Here is an 18,576-nt window from a genome sequence, read left to right on the forward strand (position 1 = left end):
ATGTTATAGTTATGTAGCTTATGTTTCTGTGGACTCCTAACAGAGGGAGCAGGGACTGCTCCTGACACTTTTGCCTGCTTTAGGGACTTTTATCCTCCTACTGGGGACACCTCATCCAGGCTTCATATGAGGGATAATGCCTAGTCTTGCCCTTCATCCCTTGTGACTTTTAATATTTTTTTCTTTGTTCTGTACACTTGGTGTTTTGATTATTATGTGGCAGGAGGATTTTCTTTTCTGGTCCAATCTATTTGGGGTTCTGTAAGCTTCTTGTATGTTTATAAGCATCTCTTTTTTTAAGTTAGAGAAATGTTCTTCTATGATTTTGCTGAAGATATTTTCTGGGCCTTTTAATTGGGAGCCTTCTTCTATTCCTATGATTCTTAGGTTTGGTCTTTTCATAGTGTCCCAAATTTCTTGTATATTTTATGTTAGAAACATTTTAGTTTTTTAATTTTCCTTATCTTCTAAGCCCGAGATTCTCTCTTCTATCACTTATTTTCTGTTGGTGATGCCTGAGTCTGTCGTTCCTGTTCTCTTTCCTAGGTTGCCCATCTTCAGGATTGCTTCAGTTTGTGTTTTCTTTATTGCTCCTATTTCTGTTTTCAGTTTTAAACCATTTTATTCATTTTCTTCCCCTGTTTGAATGTATTTTCCTTTATTTCTTTAAGGGATTTACTCATTTCCTCTTTAAAGGCCTCTCTCATCTCATAAGATTAGATTTAAAGTCATTTTCTTGTGCTTCAGTTGTGTTAGGATATCCAGGGCTTGCTGTAGTGGGACAGTTGGGCTCTGGAGGTGCCCTACAGCCCTGGCTTTTGTTGATTGTTTTCTTATGCTGTCCTCTAGCCATTGGCTGTTCCTTGTGTTTGGAGGCCTGGTAGTCCCTGATGTCAGCAGGCCTCTGGGATTGCAGGAAAAGCTGCAGGAAATTGGGAGGTGGGGTTTAAGAGGGTCTCACCTGGTAGCCCCTGGTGGCTGCAGGCCTCTGGGATTGTAGTGAAAGGTGTGACCTGGAAGATGGAGTAAAGAGGGTACAGGGCAGACCTCAGGGCTATTGGGCTCATGAGGGGACCCAGGGGAAAAGGGTTTGAGGCTTGGGGAATCTCGGCTGGTTGCTCCAGCAACAGGTTTTCAGGGATATAGGCAGATGCTGTAGCAAAAAGTTCTCTTAACCACTGAACCATTTCTCCAGCCCCGTCCTCTTACTTTTTAAATTTAACACCATCTAAACTGAAATGCCTATTTAAAATCAAGTGAATTTTAAACTAGGTAACAAAGAAATTAGGTAACCTAAGAATGCATGCTTTTCCCCTTCTGCCTGGTCCTTTCTGCTGGGACAGACGGCTAGCTAATCTGTTCCCTGGAAGACAATATATCCTGAGACATACCAAAGGATCCACTGCACTTAGAACATTTGATATCATGTCCTAAAAGATACAAGAATAACCACTGCACTTAGAGCATTTGATACCACATCCTGAGGCATCCCAGGAGATCTGCTGCATCCCGGTCATCTGACACCACAACTGGACACATCCCAGGAGATCCACTGCACCCAGGACACCACACCTCGAAATCACCCCAGGAGTTCCTCTGTACACAGGGCAACTGGGCAATTGACACCACAGACCTCCCAGAGGCTCTGTGGCACCCGGAGTCACTGGTCCAAAAGAATGAAGGCCTCCCCGGAGTTTGGCTTCACGCAAGGAAACAGAAACCACAGTCCATTGACACATACACAGCCCGCCCCCCCACCCCCGGGAGAACGGCTTCATGCCAAACAACAGTTTGAGTGCCCCTCTGAAGACCCTACAGTCTGCAGGCCTACTGCAGTCTCCAGGATACCTACTGCAGCCAGGGCAACAAATCAGCAGCTTCTCTGCCCCTCTGAAGACCCTCCAGTTGGAAGACCCCACAGGCTGTCTGCTACAGCCGGTACCACAGGCCTACTAAGAGCCCTGTTGCAACCCAGGGACAAAAGAGGCAGACTCCAGACAGAGTCACCCAAACCATCAAACACTAAGGATAACCAGATGTGAGAGGCAAGCACAAGACCATAAGTGACAGAAGCCGATATACATGGGCATCATCAGAACCCAATTCTCCCACCACAGCAAGACCTGCATATACCAACACACCTGAAAATCAGGGAGCTAACCTAAAATCCTATCTCACGAAGATAATAGAGTTCTTTAGGGAGGATATAAATAATTTACTCAAAGAAATACAGGAAAACACTGGTAAACAGGTAGAAGCCCTTAAAGAGGAAACAAATAAATCCCTTTTTTAAAAAAAAAAAATAGAGGGTTTGTACTGACCTTCAGAGACTTGAGCCTTGTGCAATGGCGCCTTCCAGGAAGTTCTTCGTCCTGGGAAACTGGAAGATGAACGGGAGGAAGTAGTGCCTGGGAGAACTCATCTGTACCCTGAACGCAGCCAATATGCCGGCAGACACCGAGGTGGTTTGTGCACCCCAACCGCCTACATCGACTTCGCCAGGCAGAAGCTGGATCCCAAAATTGCTGTGGCTGCAGAGAACTACTACAAAGTGACCAACGGGGCCTTCACTGGGGAAATCAGCCCTGGCATGATCAAAGACATAGGAGCTACCTGGGTGGTGCTAGGGCACTCTGAAAGAAGACACGTCTTTGGGGAATCAGACGAGTTAATTGGGCAGAAAGTGAACCATGCCTTATCAGAGGGACTCGGAGTGATCGCCTGCATCGGGGAGAAGTTAGACAAAAGGGAAGCTGGCATCACTGAGAAGGTTGTTTTCGAGCAAACCAAGGTCATTGCAAATAATGTGAAGGACTGGCCCAAGGTGGTCCTGGCCTATGAACCCGTATGGGCCACTGGGACTGGCAAGACTGCAACCCCTCAACAGGCCCAGGAAGTATACGAGAAGCTCCGGGGATGGCTGAAATCCAACATCTCTGACAGGGTGGCTCAGTGCACTCGGACCATTTATGGAGGTTCTGTGACTGTGGCGACTTGCAAAGAGCTGGCAAGCCAGCCTGATGTGGATGGCTTCCTCATGGGCGGTGCATCTCTCAAGTCTGAATTCGTGGACATCATCAATGCCAAACAATGAGCACTGCTCATCCCCCTGCCTTCCAGCCTAGCCTGGACTAGGTTGCCCAGAAGTTTAGTAACTGCTCCCGCCAGTCACATGCTTCTGATGACATCATCACTCCATCTTGTGGCCTAATCTATACTGTACCTTCCTGAGCCTCTTACCTCCCCATAATAGTTGGGACCAGGCCAATTCCTTTACCACTTACAATGGTTAAAGTCAAATATGTAACCAAGATGGCTTCCGGAGGGGAAGGAGTAGAACTGGCTGTCCCTTTGGGCCCTAATGAGTAAAAACGCCTTCCATTGGTTTGGGATGGAAACTCACGTAGTAGTAGAAGCCTACTACCACAGGAAGTAGGCTTCTTGTCACTTTGGCCTGTCACTTAGATAGCCTTGGCTCTAGCTTCACTCCCAAGCCCTACTGGATGTGTGATGCAGAAGTTCAGAGCCTTCGGGTCTGAATTTCAGTATACATTAAGGCCAAGATCCTCTTACTCTTAGAGGCCTGGGATATCCCCTCCCCCGCAGAGCCAAAGCCCTTGTATTGTGTTTGTGAACCATCCTATGTATAAGGAAAATAAACACCTTGGCCTAAAAAAAGAAAAAAAATAGAGGAAAACACAATCAAACAGGTGAAGGAATTGCATAAAATGGTCCAAGACCTAAAAGTGGAAGTAGAAACAATTAGAAAAGAACACAAATGGAGGCAAACCAGAAAATGGAAAACCTAGGAAAGAGGTCAGGAATTACAAATATAAGTATCACCAACAGAATACAGGAGATAGAAGAAAGAATCTCGAGTGTAAAAGAGATTGAAACAATTGTCAAAGAAAATTCAAAACATAAAAAAAACTGCTAACCCAAAACATACAAGAAATTCAGGGCACAATGAAAACAACAAATCTAAGAATAATTGGAATAGAGGAGAACAAAGATTCCCAGCTCAAAGAACCTGAAAAGGTCTTCAACAAAATCATAGAAGAAAACTTCCCCAACCTAAAGAAAGAGATGGCCATAAAGGTACAAGAAGCCTATAGAACACCAAACAAATAGGACAAGAAAATAAAATTCTCTCATCTCATAATAATCAAAACACTAAATGCACAGAACAAAGAAAGATTATTAAAAGCTGCAAGGGAAAAGGGCCAAGTAACATACAAAGGCAGACCTATCAGAATTACACCAGACTTTTCAACAGAGACTATGAAAGCCAGAAGAGCCTGGTCAGAGGTCATGCAGACTCTGAGAGAACACAGATGCCAACCCAGGCTGCTATACCCAGCAAAACTCTCAATCAACAATAGATGGAGCAACCAAAATATTCCAGGACGAAACCAAATTTAAACAGTAGCTATCCACCAATCCAGCCCTACAGAGGAGCCTAGAAGGAAAACTCCAACACAAGGAAGATACCTACACCAAAGAAAACACAACATATAAAGCATCTAACAACGAAAGGAGAGAACCTCAAGCACATAAAGTTACCTACAAAAACAAATATAACAGGAAGCAATAGTCTTTAATATCTCTAAATATTAATGGACTCAGCTCACCTATAAAAAGACATAAGCTAACAGACTAGATACACAAACAAAATCCAACCTTGGCTTCATACAAGAAACACACTTCAAAAATACTATATCAGAGTAAAAGGATGGAAAAAGGTCTTCCAAGCAAATGGTCTCAAGGAACAAGCTGGAGCTGCCATCCTAATATCCAATAAAACAGACTTTCAACCAAATGTTGTCAAGCATGATGAGGAAGGACACTTCATATTCATCAAAAGAAAATTCACCAAAAGAAGGTCTCAAGTCTAAACATCTATGCCCCAAATGCAATGGCACCAACATTCATAAAAGAAACTTAACTAAAGCTCAAAACACACATTGAACCCCACACAATAATAGTGGGAGGCTTCACCACTCCACTCTCACCAATGGACAGGTCATAGAAACAGAAACTAAACAGAGACACAGTGAAACTAATAGAGGTTATAAGCCAAATGTATTTAATAAGTGTCTACAGAACATTTCACCCTAAAACAAAATGATACACCTTCTTTTCAGCACCTCATGGTACTTTCTCCAAAATCAACAATATAATTGGTCACAAAACAACCCTCAATAGATACAAGAAGATTGAAATAATCCCATGCACCCTATCAGACCACCATAGCCTAAGGTTGGTCTTCAATAACAACAAAAGCAACAGAAAGTCCACATACATGGGGAAACTAAACAACTCTCTACTCAATAATAATTTGGTCAGGGATAAAATAAAGAAATTAAAGACTTCCTGGAATTTAATGAAAATGTTGACACATCATACCCAAACCTGTGGGACACAACAAAAGCAGTGCTAAGAGGAAAATTCATAGCACTAAGTGCACTGGTAAAGAAACAGGAGAGATCTTACACTAGCAACTTAACAGCACTCCTGAAAGCTCTAGAACAAAAAGAAGCAAATTCACCCAAGAAGAGTAGATGACAGGAAATAATCAAACTTTGGGCTGAAATCAACCAAATGGCTCATGCTCTAAGATCAAGGATTGACAAATGGGACCTCATAAAACTGCAAAGCTTCTGTGAGGCAAAAGACACTGTCATTAGGACAAAATGGCAACCAACAGACTAGGAAAGGATCTTTACCAATCCTACATCTAATAGAGGGCTACTATCCAAAATATATATATAAAAAAAAAAAACTCAAGAAGTTAGACTCCAGAGAGCCAAATAACCCTATTAAAAAATGGGGTACAGAGCTAAAAAAAAATTCTCAGCTGAGGATTTTTGAATGGCCAAAAAGCACCTAAAGAAATGTTTGACATCCTTAGTCATCAGGGAAATGAAAATCAAAACAACCCTGAGATTCCACCTCACACCAGTGAACAATGCAAAGAATCATCAAAAGCAAAATCTGGTTCTTTGAGAATCAACAAGAGAGATAAACCCCAAGTCAAAGGGCCCTGAGGCAGTACCCAAATTAACAAAATCAGAAATGAAAAGGGAGACATAACAACAGAAACAGAGGAAATTCAAAAATCATCAGATCCTACTACAAAAACCTGTACTTAACAAAACTGGAAAATCTAGATGAAATGGATGATTTTCTAGACAAATACAACATATAAAAGTTAAATCAAGGTCAGGTAAATGTTGAAAACAGGCCCATATCTGATAAGGAAATAGAAGAAGTCATAGAAAAACTTCCTAACCAAAACAGGCCCAGGGCCAGATGAATTTACTTCAGAATTCACACAAGACCTTCAAAGAAAACCTGATACAAATATTTTGCAACTATTCCATAAAATAGAAACAGAGGAAACACTACCTAATTCATTCTATGAAGCCACAATTACTCTGATACCTAAAACACACAAGGACCCTACCAAAAAAAAAAAAAAAAAAAAGAACTTCAGACCAATCTCACTTGTGAATATTGATGCAAAAATATTCAACAATTCTTAAAATCCACGAACATATTAAAACTATCATTCACCACGATCAAGTAGGCTTCATCCCAGGGATGCAAGATTGGTTCAATATATGAAAATCCATTAACATAATCCACTATATAAACAAAGAAAGAAAAATCACATGATCATCTCCTTAGATGCAGAAGAAGCATTCGACAAAATATAACACCCCTTCTTCATTGGAGAGATCAGGAATTCAAGGGCCATACCTAAACATAATAAAAGCAATTTACTGCAAACCAACAGCCAATATCAAATTAAATGGAGAGATACTTGAAGCAATCCCACTAAAATCAGGGACGAGACAAGGATGCCCACTCTTCCCATATGTATTCAATATAGTACTCGAAGTGCTAGCTAGAACAATAAGACAAAAAAAAAAGATCAAGGGGGATACTAATTGGCAAAGAAGAAATAAAGGTATCACTATTTGCAGATGATATGATAGTATACATACACGACTCTGAAAATTCTACCAGAGAACTTCTCCAGCTGATAAACAACTTCAGCAAAGTGGCCAGATATAAAATTAACTCAAATAAATCAGTAGCCTTCCTTTATACAAATGATAAACAGGCTGAGAAAGAAATTAGGGAAACAACTCCTTTCATAATAACCACAAATAATATAAAATATCTTGGGGTAACTCTAACTAAACAAGTGAAAGATCTGTATGATAAAACTTCAAGTCTCTCAAGAAAGAAATTGAAGATCTCAGAAAATGGAGAGATCTTCCACGCTCATGGATGGGCAGAATTAGCGTAGTAAAAATGGCCATCCTACCAAAGGCAATCTACAGATTCAATGCAATCCCCATCAAAATCCCAACACAATTCTTCATAGACATGGAAAGAGCAGATCTCAAATTCATCTGGAAAGCAAAGAAAAATAAGACAAAACAGAATAGCTACGTTGCCGCTGACCCATGAACAGAAGTTGCTGACCCCTCGGTTGAATTAGGGAAAAGCTAGAGGAAGCTGAGGAAGAGAGTGACCCTGTAAGAGGACCAGCGGTCTCAATTAACCTGGACTCCAGAGATCTCTCAGACACTGGATCATTAACCAGGCAGCATATACTAGCTGATATGAGGTCCCCAACACATATACAGCAGAGGACCGCCAGGTCTGGGTTCAGTCAGAGAAGATGCACCTAACCTTTAAGAGACTGGAGATTCCAGGAAGTTTAGAGGTCTGGTGGGGTGGGGAAATCCACGTGGAGAAAGGACAGGGAGGAGGTATGGGATGTGGAACCAGAGAGGGTAATAAAATCTGGAGTGTATAAATAAGCAAGTAAGTAAATAAATAAATACTTTATTTTTAAAATATAATGCATGCTTCCACCTTCTAAAACTGAAAATACAGTGGAACTTTGAAAAGCACTGCGTCTGGACTTCCATCTAGAAATACCCACCGCAGGATACTGCACAGGTGCAGAGCCAGCTGTCTCACTGTGTGTCAGCCACAATGCAGTAATACACAGCAGTGTCTCTCAGGGAAACCCGGGGCAGGCTCAGAGTGCTGAGCTTCCTGTCAGCAGAGATAAACAGAGATGCCACTTCATTTGCCACATAGTCTTTATATCCTTGAATGATAAATTGTGGTCCCTGGTGGGAGACCTGCCGGTACCAGTAGATGTACTCGCTTGTAGCAATGTTTGTATGGCTGCAGGACACATTCACTGCTTGCCCTTCATAGGAGTCCATGGAGAGGGGCTGGGTGGTCTTGGCAAGGCTCCACGAGGCTGTGGGAGCAAACACATTCGTCATTCCTATCCTGAAGCAAGATGAGTAGAATCCCCCATGCAGTTCACATAGCTGTTTCTCAGTCGAACCTACCCCTTACTCTTCCTGTCAACCATACACATGTACCAAATTCACTTCCCATCTGTGATTCAGATCAAAACTACCCTTTCCTTTAATTCAAGAGGTGCCAGGATCACAGGTACAGTGATAGCAGCTAATTTCCCTGTCCCTTGCACGATGTGAGTGATCAGTGACCATGAACACCTTTCTCACCCCCAACAAATGCTTCACATAAAAGCCAAGTAAAGGCCAGCCATGAGTAACACCACGATTCCTGGGTATCTTGGATAAGGAGCAGTTGGCCTGTCTCATTGAAGAACCCTGTCCAGCATTCAAAAGCCCAGGTCCTAATTCCTTTGAGTCCAAAAAGAACTCACCCAAGACCAGGAGCACAGTCACTTTTGCCACCTGCTTCATAGTCTCTTTGTGAGCACAGGCCCTGAGTCTGCGCTAGACCAGAGTAGGAACCAAGGAAGAGACAGGGAAGCCGCTGCCAGGCACCACTCTTGCTTCCCTCACCTGGTGTGATCCCCAGAGAACTACCAACAGCCGGGCAGCAGCTGCCGACTGTAAGACTTCCCTTCAGAATTCAAAGCCCCAAAGCAAAAGGAAGTAGAGGAGTAGGGGGTGGGCGGCAGCCTCTGAGAGTAGCAGTCTGGGTTTCGCTTTAAATGTTTGGTGCAGTCAAATCGATGAGGGGATCATAAAGCAACTACACGAGGTAGCTTCACTCATGCTCTTCTTTCCCTGTCCCTGTGGGACAGCCCCAGAGGGAGGTCAGCTACTGTAGACATCCAACACTCACAGACTCATAGACTAGGCAAAATCTTTATTATCTAGCACACTATGGCCTGAAATATGCTCCAGAAGATAGACCACAAGACCCTTATCTCATCTCAAAAAAGAACGGATGAAAAGTCTGAACCGGGACCTTCCATCTCCTAATTCATGGGTATCTTTAAAGGATCTCAAGTCCACATATCATCTACTTTCCAAGTACTGTTTAACATGCATCAAACAGGGAAGCAGACACTCCCCACCCAGTGGGGCCACATTCTCAAACAACTGGGATACTCGGTGTGAAGCAATTCATGGAGCCAAGAAGAAAGTGAGACAACAAACTTCTTTCATTAATGGCTCTAAGACCCCAAACGAGAAATCCTACTAGAAAAATAATAGGAGAGAGAAGGAGGCCTGAAATCACAGTTCTAGACACTACAGCCTGTTGCAATACCAAGTTTTCTGAAAGACAAGTTTCAATCCACCAAGGAAATATAACTTTGAACAAGTGAGAAAATAAAGAATTGGGGAAAGGAGAGTGCTAAAGCCTTATATTACATGGAAGGTCTGGGGCTTCTTCAGTGAAGAAGCAATGAAGAGAAAGCAATCTCCCTAACAAATGCTTGGGGTTATTACAGTAAACATAATATAAATATCCAAAATAATATAATAAATATTATTTTACATCATATATTCTATATTATTAAATAAAAATATGATATATAAATAAACAAAAATTAAAACATGAGTTCCCAAATAGCCTTCCACTATGCTGTACCTGTCAGTTACATAGGATATCGCACACATTCTGAGAACATCCTGCCTACAAACACTCGCACGGAGTTTAATAGTCCAATAGACTAAAGGAAACACTTGTCTTCACTTCATGTCCCTGGGAACCAGAAACTGGGTGCACAGTTTGTGATTACCACAAGTGTGGAGGACTCTAGTAAGAGACGGCAGGAGCTTCCTAACAGCATCCCATTTCTGTAATTGTTTCCTCAACAGCTTCTATTGTCCCTTTCTGATTCTGTCTTCCAATTAAGGGCTCCCTGTTTTGGTCTGGGAGCAGGGCAGGGCCTTGGGGCAGGGCGGGCAGGGCAGGGGCGGGGCACTTGGGGCCAGGCAGGGCCCGGCCAGGCCAGGCTGGGCTGGGCTGGGCGTTCTTGTGTGTCTCATCTCTGCAAGTGTTTAGGAGATTTCAGTAGCATTTACAAGGTGATTAATCAGCCGGTTTCGCAGGTTTTCACTTTCTCAAACGAAGTAAAGATTATCACTCAATAAAGAACTTCATCTGCTTAATGTTCCTAGAAAAACAGTAGTTTTTTAACCTTTAATTTGTAAAATGTTGAACTAAAAACATCTATAAGCTAAAAAGAAAATTAGGTGTAATCCAATTTTTCGAAAATTCGAAATGAAAATAATAGATTGTAAATACATTTAAATTTTGGTCTTACATTTTTACTCATCCACTGTATCATCCACAGCTCAAAATCATAATAATGCTAAGAAAATTGGTTGTTCCTTTTTCTCTTAAAAAAGTATAAGGGAAAGTGGCTTGGAATGGTAGCACAGGCCTTTAATCCCACCACCCAGGAGGCAGAGGCAGACAGGTCATCCCAAAACAAACAAAGTAACATGGATAGGAATAGATGATTACTTCTAAAATAATGTGTTCCCTTTGAACAGTATTTTCTGATGGAGACTTGGGGGAAAAGACCAGGCATTCTACATCCATATATACCTACCTCCTGTCTTCTGATATTGATATTCTCTCTCTCTCTCTCTCTCTCTCTCTCTCTCTCTCTCTCTCTCTCTCTCTCTCTCTCTCTCTCTCTCTCTCTCTGTCTCTCTCTCTCTCTCCTCTCTCTGTCTCTGTCTCTGTCTCTCTCTCTCTCTGTTAGACAATGGCATTTTCTCAATTGAAGTTCTTTCCCAAATGACTCTACCTTGTGTAAAGTTGATATAAAACCATGTCCCACAATTGATACCTTGTCAACTTGACATACATATTACTATTCAACTGGGACTTTTCCTTTCTATTTGTATCCCGAGATGTCATGTTAATATTATTATCACATTATAAACCATCTCAACTTTTAGAAGTCCCAGAGTCTAAAAGTTCAAACACTTTAAAGTTCTGCCTCTTTAATCATTCGAAGCCTCTCTAAAAATATCCAAAATCTCTCTAAAATTCTAATCTTTAAGATTCAAACATCCCTCTAAAATTCCAAAGTCTTTCAACTGTGGGCTCCTATAATATCAAAAATAAATTAAACACCGTCTTACTCAGAGAGGAAAAATCAGGACACAGTCAATCAAGTCAAACCCAGATCCGACAGGGTAAAGCTCAATGTCACTCACAGTCTTCTGGGATCCAATGGGCTCCATTTCTCCAGGTCTACTTTTAATAGCACATACAACTTGTCCCATAGGCTCAGGCCAGGTCCCTCCACAATCTCTGCTGCCCTTGGTGGTCATCCCATGGTAGTGATATCTCCAAAATGCAAGGGTCTCTGCTACAACTGGGCCGCAACTTAATCAGTATCCTCTCCTGAGCTCTCTTCACTGGCCCAACCTTGTCACACAGTACAATGCCTCAACTGTTCTCCATAACCCCTTCACACCTTCAAAATCAATACCACCTAAGAAACTCTGACCCATTACTCAAGTTCAGTGGCCAGCACAAGGTACCCTGCCTTGCACTGGATGACAGCCTCTATGTGATGACCCAAAGAAAACACTTTCCAGAAGATTTTTGCCCCAATGGTACTAGTCTCTTCTTAATCATTGCTTATTCTTCATCCCATTTGACTAATATTGATTATCCCTGCAAAGCAAAACTTGACCTTTAATGGTTCCTGTCTCTTGTTAATCGCAACCAATTCTTCAGCTCCACTGATGAGAAGCACAAGTTTTTAAAGTATTGAATGGTCCCAGATAGAGTCTTCAAGGGACTATAGAACCTTCTATCAGAAAGTTTGCAAGCCAGATCTCCTCCTACACAGTTCTCAGCATTTATATGTGTCAGACTCTGACAGAACAGCCCACTGAGCTCTGATCACTCTATAGTTTTTTGAGCCCCAAGTTTAAATGCCACTATAATCCTCCTCAGAATGGAAAGGTTTGCCACAACAATACCCCAGTTTCCATCTCAATGGTATCTCTATTGTGATAAAACACCATGATTAAAAGCAAGTTTGGAATAAGAAATTTATTTTTGCTTCCCATCTCCAGCATAGTCCATCATCAAAGAAAATCAGGAGAGGAACCTGGAGGCAGGGACTGAAGCAGAGGCCATGATGGAATGATGGAATGTTGCTTATTGTCTTGTTCCTCATGCTTGCTCTGCCTGCTTTCTTACATATTCCAGGACCACCAGTCCAGGGAATGGCATTGCCCACAGTGAGTTGGGCTCTCCTACATCAATCATCATTCAAGAAAACACACTACAGACTTGCACACAGGTCAATCTGGTGAGATAGTTTTCTCACTTAAGGTTCCCTCTCCCCAAATGATGCTAGCTTGTGTTAAATTGGTATAAAACTAACTAGTACAGTTTTCTTGAACAATGGCACCTTACTAGTTATGTGAACTCTATGAATATTCCAAATAAAGCATACATATCTAGAAATTAAAATCTGACACCAACATATGAGAGAAAGCATGATATATTTGTCTTTCTGGGTCTGAGTTACCTCACTCAGGATGATTATTTCCAACTTCATCCATTTTCATTTGAATTTCACGATCTTGTTCTTCTTAACGGCTGAATAATATTCCATTGTGTATAAGTCTCAGATTTTCATTATACATTCATCAGTTGGTGGTCATCTAGGTTGTTACTACTTCCTAGCTATTGTAAATAGAGTAGCAACTAACTTGGAAAAGGAAGTAGATCTGTAATAAGGTACAGTCCCTTAGGTATATGCCTAAGAATTAAATAATTATGTCATGTGATAGATCTATCCAGATTTTTGAGAAAAATTCAAAATGTTTCCATAGAGGCTATACCAGTTGGCACTCCACCAGAAGTGACTAAGTGTTTCTCTTTCCCACACTCTGAACTTCATCTGTGGTCATTTGGTTTTGTTTGTTTGTTTGTTTGTTTGTTTGTTTTGCTTGGACATTCTAACTGGGACAAAAGGAAATCTGAAAGTAGTTAATTTGCATTTCCCTGATGGTTAAAATTGTTAGACATTTCTTTAAAGTGTTTCTCAGCATTAGCATTTTATATTTTGAGAACTCTCTGTTTAGCTCTGTGCCACAGTTTTAATTGTGTTGTTTGTTTTTTATTTTGTTTTTTCATGTTTAGTTTATTTAGTTGTTTGTATATTTTATATATTAATCCTCTGTCAGATGTAAAGCTGGTAAAGACTTCTTCCATTCTGTAGGCTACTCTTCACTCAAAAGGTCATATACTCTGTTCAAAATTTTTTGGTTTCATGTGGTAACATTTGTCAATTTTTGATCTTAATGTCTGTGCAATGCCTGTTTAGAAAGTTCTTTCCCATGTCTATAAGTTTAAGCTTGCTGCTTTCTCCTCTATCAGGTTCAAGGTATCTGGTCTTAGGTTGGAGGTCTATGACCCATTTGAACATGAATCTTGTGCAGGATGAGATAGTAGATGCTATCTTTTCTCTAGTGTATATTTTTTTTACCTCTGTGAAACAATGGGTGTTTTTATGTAGACTTATTTCTGAATCCTCAATTCTATTCTTCTGATACACATGTCTATTTTATGCCACTGCCATACTGTTTTTTGTACTATAACTCTGTAATGTAACTTAAAATTAGAAATGGTGATATCTCTAGCAGTTCTTTTATTGTTCAGAATCATTTGGACTATCATGAGTTGTCTTTGTTTGTTTGTTTGTTTGTTTGTTTTTCTATAAAGTTTAAAATTTTTTTTAATTCCTGTGAAGAATTGCATTGGAATTTTGCAGGTGATTGCAATGAATCTGTAGATAGCTTTTATAGGTTGGCCACTTTCTAATATCATTCCAAATAATCTATGAGGTGGACATCTTTCCACCTTCTGTTTTCTTTCTTCAGTGTCTTAAAGGTTTTACTGTACAAGTCTTTTACTTTACTTGTTAGATTTATTCCAATATTTTAAGGTAATTGAAAATTATGTCATTTTCCTTTATTTCTTTGTCGGCATGTTTATCCTTTGTATATAAGAAGGCTACTTACTGATTTTTATGTGTTGATTTTGTTTCTTTCTACTTTGCAGACTATATTTATCTGTTGTAAAGGTTTTCTGGTAGAGTCTTTTATGTATAGAATCATATCATCTGCAAATAAAAATATTTGACTTTGTTTCTCTTTATTTCCTTTGCTTGCCGTATTGCTTAAGCTGACATTAAGTACTATGTTGAGGGAAAGTGGAGAGAGGAGGCAGCCATACCTTGTTCCTGATTCTATGGAATTGCTTTGAGTTTTTGCTACTTAGAATATTTACACAATGGAGTACTACTCAGCTATTAAAAACAGTGACTTCATGAAATTCATAGGCAAATGGGTGGATCTAGAAAATATCATCCTGAGTGAGGTTACCCAGTCACAAAAGAACACACATGGTATGCATTCACTTATAAGTGGATATTAGCCCAAAAGCTCAGAATAACCAAGAAGCAACTCATAGACCATATGAAGCTCAAGAAGAAGAAAGATCAAAGTGTGGATGCATCTGTTCTTCTTAGGAAGGGGAACAAAATACTCAAAATACAGTGACAATGAGTGGAACAGAGACTGAAGGAAAGGCCAACCAGAGACTGCCCCACCTGGTGATCCATCCCATATGCAGCCGCCAAACCCAGTCACTATTGCTGATGCCAAGAAGTGCTTGCTGATAGGATCCTAATATGGATGTCTCCTGAGAGGCTCTACCAGAGCCCTACTGATACAGATTAAGAGGCTGGCAGCTAACCATCAGACTGAAGGTTAACATGAAGACGCCATGGAGGAGTTAGAGAAAGAACTGAAGGAGCTGAAGGGGTTTGCAACCCCGTAGGAAGAACAACAGTATCAGTCAACCAGACCACCCCAGAGCTCCCTGGGACTAAACCACCAATCAAAGAGCACACATGTGAGGACTCATGACTCCAGCTGCATATGTTGCAAAGGATGGCATTGTCTGGCATCAATAGGAAGAGAAGCCCTGTAAAGTCTCTTTTCCCCAGAGTAGGGGAATGTCAGGGTGTTGAGATGGGAGTAGGTGGGTGGGAGGGAGAGCATCCTCATAGAAACAGGGAGAGGGAGTATGGGAGGGGGGGAACTGGGAAAGGGGATAACATTTGAAATGTAAATACATAAACTGTCCAATAAATTTTTTTTAAAAAAAATTGTTGCATATAGTGTTGCTGTAAACAGCCTTTATTATGTTGAGATGTGTGCTTGGTTTTCCTCAATTCTCTGGGGATTCTATCATAAAAGGATGTTGGATTTTGATGTAGTTTCTTTCTGCATCTAATGAGAGGATCATGTGGTTTCTGTCCTTGAGTCTATTTTAGTGCTGGATTACATTTCCTGATTTCCATATGTTGAACCATCCCTGGGATAAAACTGATTTCATCATAGTGAATAACTTTTCTGATGTTTTCTTGAATTACATTTGTAAGTATTTTATTGGGAATTTTATCTATATTCATCAAAGATAGTGACCTATTATTTTCTTTCTTATTAGGTCTTTGGTTTATGATCTCAATGTAATGCTAACTTTGTAAAAGAAATTTGTAAATATTCTTTCCTTTTCTGTTTTGTGGAATAGTTTGAGGAGTATTGGTGGTAGTTATTTGAAGGTCTAATAGAATTCTATGCTGAAACCATCTGACCCTGGGCTTTTGAAATAGGAGAAGCAGTAAATTTTTAGTTACTGCTCCTAATCCATTGAATGTTACGGGTCTATTTAAATTTTTTATTTCATCTTGACTTGTTTTATTGGTTTGGTTGTTTGAGACAGGACCTCATTTACGTATCCTTGGCTACTCACCATGCAGACCAGGTTGGCCTTGAATTTATAGAAATCTGCATGTCTCTAAATTTCCTCAGTATCTGTTATAATATCTCCATTTTCATCTCTAATTTTACTAAATTGTATTCTCTATCTTTTTTGGGGGGGTGGTTAAATTGACTAAAGACTTACCAACCACCATTTAATTTTTTTCCCTGGGTTTTCCTGGAACTCATTCTGTAGACCAGGCTGGCCTTTGCCTACCTTCTGATAGTCCATTCGAAAGAATAGTTTTTTACATTAAAACCCAGTACTTCTAAAACTCTATCTTTTTATTTATCCATTATTTTCCTTTCCATACACATTCTCTAAGATTTTACTTCCAGCCTTAAACTTTTGTTGTTTTTCAAGTTTCATACTATTTGTATCTTTGATCATCATTTCTGTCTTGTATTAATTATATATATATATATATATATATATATTCTGAGGAAGTGTTTGAATCTTTTGTTTTTACTTTGTTTGACTTTATTATTTATTCAATTGGTTTTGGTACTTGTAACTGAACTCAGGACTGCATTCATGTTAAACACATGCTTTTACACTGAGGCTCTGACACTGAGCTGCATTTCCCAGCCCCTATTTATTTTCAAATAAATCTCTAGCCTGATATGGCCCTGCATGTAGTCATCCACATGTGTACTGCCCAGTCCTATGAGAATGATTCCCATTGCTAACCCTGAGATCTGAAACTCCATTACAATTTCCTGAGAAGTGCTGCTAAAGCAACTTTATCACCTAAAAATCAGCAAATTGTGAACATACTGAAATTCATTATAATTCATACAAAAACATTTCATAATGGTCCTTACTTTTTAATAACTCAAGAACACAAATAAACTAGTGACTTCCTAAGAGGCAAACTCAACTTTCTTTACTTAGAATATCTTGTCATTCAACAAGCCAAAATCTAACCTAAATTTTGATACAAACAACTTTGTCCTTCTGACTTTCAATATCCACATTTATTGCTACCATTCACCTAGATTTGAGCTCTTGGCTTAGCTTCAACCTCTCTCCTATCTGCTCTACAAAGTGGACGAAAAACATGCAGTCTCTCTCTCTCTCTCTCTCTCTCTCTCTCTCTCTCTCTCTCTCTCTCTCTCTCTCTCTCTCTCTCAATGTGTATAAGGGACTTCATGATGTTGACACAATTCCAACAGGTGGACAAAGGCAGCTTGGAACAGCTTCTGGAGCTGATCAGCCTCCCTAAAGGAAAGGCACCTTTACTTTTTGCTCCAGAAGTATATGCTAAAACGACACATTTAAATTCTACAAAGATCTAATATCCTATCCTTTCATGTTTAATATTTCTGAAACTACAGTGATAGATCTCAGGGTTCCTTTTTCTTTCTTCTCCCAAAACTAACTTTTGAGTGACAAACAATGCTCTCCTGGGTATGACTAGACATTGTGATTCCCTATCCCCTCTGTGCACATATGATGTAGGATTCACTGATAACACTAATTTATTTACATGAATTATTCACCTTATAACTATGATACATTTAATGAGGTCCCATGAGGAATTCAGTTCCTCTTTCCCCCAGAGACACATTTTGAGAGCAAAGGGCGATTAATGAGAGAAGAGCTATAATGAACCACTAGAGGCATCCTAGGTCTTACCAGTGATATTGGCCTGAACCTGAAAAACACAGGAGATTAATTAAAAAGTTAAGCTTTCCTTTGGGTTGTTCATCTTACCAGATAATCCCTGTGGCTCTGTAACTTGTCAAAAGTAACCAACTCTACTCTTATACCTTCCCAGAACTTTATATGTCTTGATTTAAAGTGCATAACCTCTTGAGTGTCAGAAAACCTGGCAGAGCAGAGATAAATGGGGATGTCTTCTATCTCTATTCCATTGTGCCCAGCATCCTTCATCATTAAAAGACAATACAGTGTGCAAAAAAACTATTAGTCTAGTAGTTGTTTTGTGAGGAGTTGGTCTGTTCAACTCTTCCCATTCCTACCTGAATTCCTATCTTAGGTGCAATCAGGAATGCAGCTGCAGTTCTGAAAGTGTGAGGCCTTTGGAGCGGGAAGGCAACTTGTAGTTGACCTTCAGCAAGTCACACATTTCTTAGGACAGAGAGCAGATGTTGGAGATACACAACTTGTCTAAAGTCATAAAGTAGCTAATGGGCTGTATAGCTAGCACTTTAGTCTTCTCGCTCAGTATTCGTCCAGATAAGCATGGAGTATCTGCCACCTGAAGACAAGTCCCATGGGCAAAATGTTAAGACCAGATTACATTTAGTAAAAATGCGATGCCTCAAATAATGTAACTGTTTCTAATTCTTTGACCTATGTTCTCAGTTTTTCTCTAAAATAGATTTAACATTTTGTGTTCCTCCCGAAGTTAATTGTATATATTTCATATCTTTTCTATCATATTTTTATAAATACATCTTTAATATTAAAGTT

The 18,576-nt window shown here is 40.1% G+C and overlaps 1 pseudogene and 1 gene segment (V, D, J or C); one reads left to right on the forward strand and one right to left on the reverse strand.

Moving 5' to 3' along the window:
- Positions 1–2,315: 2,315 nt before the first annotated feature.
- On the forward strand, positions 2,316–3,105 carry LOC116913751 (annotated as a pseudogene).
- Positions 3,106–7,997: 4,892 nt separating this feature from the next.
- Positions 7,998–8,771, reverse strand: LOC116913225. The segment is given in 2 exon segments: positions 7,998–8,293; positions 8,732–8,771. Coding segments are annotated over 2 exon segments (336 nt in total).
- Positions 8,772–18,576: the final 9,805 nt, after the last annotated feature.

The sequence above is a fragment of the Rattus rattus genome, chromosome 12 (genome assembly GCF_011064425.1).
Source record: "Rattus rattus isolate New Zealand chromosome 12, Rrattus_CSIRO_v1, whole genome shotgun sequence".
NCBI lineage: Eukaryota > Metazoa > Chordata > Mammalia > Rodentia > Muridae > Rattus > Rattus rattus.